Source organism: Eptatretus burgeri, chromosome 1 (genome assembly GCF_056783735.1).
Source record: "Eptatretus burgeri isolate ZD-2024b chromosome 1, Ebu_testis_v1, whole genome shotgun sequence".
Taxonomy (NCBI): domain Eukaryota; kingdom Metazoa; phylum Chordata; class Myxini; order Myxiniformes; family Myxinidae; genus Eptatretus; species Eptatretus burgeri.
Window position 1 is genome coordinate 130,902,995 of NC_140961.1, and position 6,674 is coordinate 130,909,668.

Sequence of the window (6,674 nt, forward strand, 5' to 3'; positions counted from 1 at the left end):
CTATTTTTAAATACGCACACTTGTGTGCTTGTGTGAGTGTGTTGTTGTACGGCGGACGTACGTAGTAGAGGATATTCATATAAAACCCGCGCCCTATCGTGAGGAGCGCCTTATGTGTGTGTCAAATACAGGAACGGCACACACAACTTAGACTGCGCCTTTTGGCACGGTGCGCCTTTTGGTCGTGAAAATACGGTAATAGGTCACATTGTGTAGCAGCCATATTGGATTGAACGAAAATCTTTGAAAAAGTCTCTCTCTTGAACTGCCACATCAATCGACATGAAACGTCAAAGTTATGATGTAGTAGTCATGAGGAATGTATTTTTTAAATTTCAACCTGATCAGATGCATGGTCTGGCAGCCAGAATGATTTAATATTTTGAATCTGGTTTCAGGGATGATGTCATCAGTGGCTTTGTTATGAATGTTGTTATTGCATACGTCGAACGCTTTATCGGATCAGTATGAAAATTTTTGAGGGTCATCTATGGCTAAATTGTATGGGGGTGGTGGGGGGGGGGGGATTGATAACATCATCAGTCACGTGATTCGGCAGCCTTTTTTTATTATCATAAAAACCTTCAAAAATGTTCTTCTCCAAAATGGCTGAACAGATCGAGGCGAATCACAAAATGGCTGAACAGATCGCCTGTCCATGAGGAACAAAAAGTTCTCCACCTATGATGTCATTGGTCAAATGGTTTGGCAACTGATTTTTTTGGAGAATAAATCTTTTAAATTTTTCCTCTTCAGAACAGCTTGACAGATCAAGGGGAAACTTCACCAACATGTTTCCCAAGGCTTGGGAATACCAGTGTTCACAAATTATGAATAGATCACATGGTCTTACAGCCATATTGGTTTGAACAAAAATCTTTTTTTTTTCATCTTTCTCTTGAGCCACTTTATCAATCAATGTGAAATGTCACAGTTATGTTTGAGTAGACATGTGGAATATATTGTTCCGGCTGTGGAAATTCGCAGAACACCATAAAGGTTCCTTAGATCAGTTATCCCGATAGGTTTCCCCACCGTTGTTTGGAAGGATTTCTTCGTGTTCATCGGGCTGTGACCCTTTGAGATAGTGTTTTTCTTTCTCTATCGTTATTTTGAACTGACATATCTCGCCCACCATTACAACAAACCACGACGCCAACAACACAACCACCCCCAACTACGCCACAACACCAACCATGCTACGATCTCCACAACAACACCACCACCATTTAACCATCTTTGCCACTACGCCAGCTTGCAAACGCCATCCTCCACAGACCACGCTATGACCCTTTCCGTGTTTAAAAGGGGTCCGAGAACGCGGGCAAGAAACCTCCAATGGTGAGAGTGTGGGTTCTTCCCGCCTTTTTTCTCCGAGGCTGGTGTGACGGGAAGGGTGAGGCGGCTCGCTCACGATTGGTGGATACGAGGGGTGAGGCGCTGGAGTTGAGAAATGCCCCTTTTCGAGAAGCTTCTTGAAGGGAGGCGGAGCCAAAATGGGGAGGGGCGAAGGGCGGAGCCCCATGCTATATAAGGCGGACAACCGCCTTGGGCTCCTTCTCTTCGTTGGCGCTCTTCTCTTGGTCTGATCTCCTCTCTTTGTTTTGCACCCTTCTCTTGGTCTGGTCTTGTCTTGGTCTCTGGGTCTGTGGAGCGACCCGTACACCAGAGGCGTGGGTCGGTGGAGAGTCCGGGCGACGTACCGGAGACGCGGACGGGAGGCGCAGCTCTGCCGGCTGTGGGGCGCGAACCTGCATGTTCGTGGAGGAGAGTGCCCGAGAGAGCTCGCCAACCATTGACGCACCTCGAGGGTGCAGGTAACCTCCTACGGTCTCGCGGGACCCGTTCGGTCTCCCAGGTCCCGTGTCATAAAGACCCAAGTGGTCCAGCCTGACCCCCTTGTCTGTGAAGGGATCTTTTCTTGTGTTTCTTTTGGGTTTTTGAATGAATGTTGTTGTGGCGCCGTCTGTAAAGTAAAGCTGGCAAAGTGACTGTACATTTATTAATTATATTCGGTGGTAGTGCTTTCCCTTGCTTTTGTTTGCCTGCTTTTGTTTCTATTTGCCTGCATACGTGCTTGCCTGTTGTTTCTATTTGCCTGCTTACGTGTTGCATAATCAATGTGTTGGTCTAAAGGTACCCCGTTCGTCGCGTCCTTTCACTCCATTGAAATGCCATCTTGCATCGCGGAATAAATAGCTGGGTTTTAAACACCCGTTAAATAGAATCAGATCCGGCGAGGTCGGCGATAATACCCACTCGGTTATCACTGCAGAACGGAACGGACCGCTTAAGCGGTTTGTTTTCCAAGCCGACTTGCGTCGAGGTACGGTCAGACGGTCGACTGTCCGCGCAGGTACTTAGGTATATCGAGTTCGGCGAGTGACCCTATCTTGCGCGGGTAGACAATTGGCACGGCCGTGGTGAGGTTGAAGACCCACCCGTGACGGTTGCGGCGTTAGCTCCGGAAAGTCACGACCTAATTGCCCGTCCGGTGGGCGACGCGGTTGCTATTAGTGGGAAGCGGCCGATCGCACGCCGGCGGGTGCGAATTCGTAACAATATGTTTTAAATTTAAACCTCATCGGACGCATGGTCTGGCAGCCAGAATTATTTAATATTTTGAATCTGGGTTCAGGGATTTAAATCAAACTTGGAAAAAGTATGTATAAATGATGTAATAATGTGGGCAGGAGCATATCTGGCAACATTGCGACATAGAAGAGTGCCCATCTTGTTGTTTTTCTTTCAAGATCTGGAGAGAAAATAGTAACTATCAAAAAAGGAGGTGGCTGTCAAAAAGGAAGCAGATGGGGATGAGAAACTAATCATTTATTTCATTTGGCCTTAGATATTACTCGAGCAGAAATACCCACCATCACCCGACACCGCCCAGGCACACTCGGACTTTGTCCCACCGTCACAGACTGAGCAGGTGTCTTATATGTTACGGGATCGTCCTGTTTTATACTTTCCCCGGATGCCCTTTGTATCCGTGTCCATGCTGTGTCCCACCATCATGTCCATAAGGTGTTGATGTGCCTCTCCAGTGGAGCAGGGAGTGGTGCTGGGGGGAGGGTTCCTGTGGTGGTGGTGGTATTGTGGGGGGGGTGATGTTTGATGGGGGATTGTGGAGGAGGGGTTGTGGGGTTGTGGGATGGTGGTGTGTATTGTGGGAGTGATGGTTGATGGAGGATTGTGGAGGGGGGAGTGGTGCTAGGTGTGGCAGTGGGGGGGGGGGGCAGAGATGAAGAGAGGGGTGGAACCCTGGAAGTTTAAGCATCCTAGGTTAAATCCTATTGGAGAAGTAAATGATGCATACATACATACATACTTTTTCTCTACAAAAAGTAGATGGTGGTTCATTTGATTTGCAGAAATTTGTGTTGATATTATATAATTATTTTCAAGTGCTCTTGAGGTAACTGCTGGGAAATAGCAACAGGTGTTTGATTCACCGCTGAAATCATCTGTGCACATGTCCTGAAAGCTGGGTAGAGATGGTGTTACAATTTTGAACGATGGCCGTTTCTTCTTCTTAATCGGGGGTATGGTATCCTCTCTCATTTGTGGTGGATAACCACAAGATCTAGCCATCTCTGATGTTTTATAACATTTTATAGGCCCGATCCACACGCGGGTATTTAGCAAAAACCTCGTTCAATTTCCGGTGAACATAGAGTCTTTTGGCCATTGGTGTAGCATGAAACCATTTCTATTTGTATTACGACAGTATATAAGCACCAAGGACACATTGACTCAGCATATTTGTGGAAAATTGAAAAATATTCGCCGTTTGAGTTATGATGTAACCTGGAGACAGTACGGATATCATGGTCAATTTTCTGATGTGACATCACAGCTAATCTGAAGAAGATTGACCTTTAAATCACAAATTTACCTACTTTATAATTTGGAAATCGGGGGAAGACACATCATATCGATTTTGTAGAGTATGAAGGATAGATTAATGTCGAGGTGGTCTGAGTGTTTGGATTCCGCTTTTACGTCAAAGTTTCTGACCCATACATCAAGATTATGAGAACCAGGACTCTATACAGTTCAACTTTGGTGGCATGTTGGATGTCTTTTGCCATCCAAATACTTTGTAGCTGCTGAAATGCTCCCAGCACTTTCCCAATTCCATGTTTGATGTCTTCAGTCGGTACATGTTCCATACTATGATTATGGTACCCTCCAAATAAGTAAATTCCCAAGCTTGTTTTAAAACTTTACCGTTTATATTGATGTTAATTTGATTTGGGTGGTGTGTGTCTACTGATGACTTGTGTGTTTTTGTGACGTTGATCTTCATGCCCAGACCACGACTGCTACTGTGAACACAAACTAAAAGGATTTGCAGGTCTTCTGCCGTCCCTATAAGCAAGACAAGTCATCTGCGATTTGTAGGTTTCATATAACTTTTCCACGGATGGTAACTCCTAGAGCCATACCATGTATTGCATGCAGCGTTGCGAGTTCAAGCAACAAGTCGAAGAGTTGGGATGATATCATACATCCCCTGATGTGAGAACAAGCACATCCCCTGAACCAGACAGTCAGATCTCCATTCACTGTTACTGAGCTCTTTGACTTGTAGTGGGGCAACTTAGCATAACAATTGTGCATTTTGTGAGGAAAGCACCAAATTTGGCACACTAGTAGCCTCACATATTATGAACAGATTTGGATATTGGGCCATCTCAAATTTTTGATGGCAGTGGAAAATGGCTGCCACAGCCATCAGCGGCTGAATTTGGGATGGCCCAATATCCAAATCTGTTCATATGTTAGGCTACTGGTGTGCCAAATTTGGTGCTTTCCTCACAAAATGCACAATTGTTATGCTATATTTAGCTAAGTTGCCCCACTATTGCTGTTTAACCCCAGTCGTCTGGAAAAAAATTCACTCTTCTCAATCAACTTGCACAGATGGTAGATTGTGCCAAAGCATTAACAAAATAAAAACATGTGATAAACATACTTCCGCTCGATTAATCGGTTCAGCAAAACCAACCGATGATTCCCACTCCAGGTATACACATACATTACACATCACCATGCACACTCCACAGGACCACAACCCCTTAGGCCATAACGCACCTTCACTGGAGACTTGCAGGGAAGGTTCCGTCAAGGGAAGGTATCTTTGGCAGAAAGTGGAAGGAAAACGCTTCACCGAACAGTAACGCTGGGTCCATGGGCTCGTTCGGGCAGAACAGCACAGTAAGATCATGAAGGGCAGAGAGCGCAGCATGACCAGGCAGGGTGAGTACTGACTAGGTACACAGAGGAGTGAGTATATAGGGTGTGGTAACAACAGCTGCTTTACACACGTGAACAGGTGAGTGAGTAGGGAGAGTGGGTGGTAACGGAAACAGGTGCTTTATACACGAGCAACGACGCCCACTGGGACGTGCTTGTTCTCACGTAATGGGAAGTGATTAATGGTTCAATTATGTACCTGAACCTGCCCCAAAACACCAGAATTTATACCTGCGCATGCACATCTGTATTATACCAACTGCACGGTCCTTTGTAAACCTAAAAGGTGTTTTACACCTTTTTAAAATGTGATTGTTTACTGCTATGTGGGTTCAGCACAGAGTTCGATTTTCTTTTATATAGGTATTATCTGTCTTTTGGAAAACAGGTTTGAAAGGCATTTGAATTTTAAGGGGAGGATGGGAAGAACCAGGTGGAACTAGAATGGCACGCAGTAGAGCGCATACTTCCGCCAGGCTGAACAATTTACACGTTGTATCCCAATGATAGGCTCGATCTGGATTCGGACCTGAACCAAAATCGAATCGGCTTGTTCTTGTCACCTAACCAACTCGTACACATATTTTTGTCATAACTTGTCGAGGACTGAAGAAGATTTCGACTTTTTTGGTCCGTCTTTGTGGTAACAACAACAGCTGCTTTACACACGTGAATCGGTGAGTGATTATTGGGAGTGGGTGCAGATAACAGCAACAGGTGCTTTAGACACATAGGAAGGACGCCCAGTGGGGCATGCTTGTTCTCACATAATGGGAAGATAGCTTCGATCACTTTAGAAACTTTGAAGAGTTAAAGTCATGGTTGCTCTTTGTAGCCAAAGACAAATAAATAATAGACTAAAAAATAAAATAAAAAATAAATAAAATAATAGTGTTTGTAGAACATCTTACTTTTTTTTTAGGGTTAGGGTTTTTGTATTTTAGTGTTCAAGTAAATAATTAATCAAATTGAAATAAAAGAAAGATTTTAGAGGGGTAGATTTTAATTAATAAAGAAATTAGTTAAAATTTTAATTAATAAAGATATTTTTAGATTTTGAAATAAATAAAGATTTAAAATAAAGACTGTCAAAAAAAAGACAACTTTTTTTTGTAAGTTTATTGCCGACAATGCAGCGTCTTTTCCACCACCTTCTTTAACACGTCACATGAATTAATTATTCATGCTTGTTGTTTGTGTACTTTATGAAGTCCCTAAAACGGTAAGTTTCTTGTTTAGAATGATTTGCAATTTTGTTTGACTGCCAGACAGGCAGACAGACTAAAACAATCACCTTACTCCTCTCTGCGCAAATGCAATCGTGATGAGATTACATACAATTTGCCAAATTCAGCCAAACCACTGCTAAACTGCAGGTTCATGTTGTGATTCATGATCTCATGTTCAAA

The 6,674-nt window shown here is 43.9% G+C and overlaps 1 protein-coding gene across 1 annotated transcript in view; it reads right to left on the bottom strand.

Moving 5' to 3' along the window:
• LOC147035424 (thiosulfate:glutathione sulfurtransferase-like) overlaps positions 1 to 5,374 on the bottom strand; it is a 36,555-nt gene extending 31,181 nt beyond the window's left edge. The window contains exon 1 of the mRNA XM_085898093.1: positions 5,104 to 5,374. Coding sequence (XP_085754219.1) covers positions 5,104 to 5,257 — 154 coding nt within the window. The 5' untranslated portion in view covers positions 5,258 to 5,374. The remainder of the gene's footprint in view (positions 1 to 5,103) is intronic.
• Between the last annotated feature and the right edge of the window lie 1,300 nt (positions 5,375 to 6,674).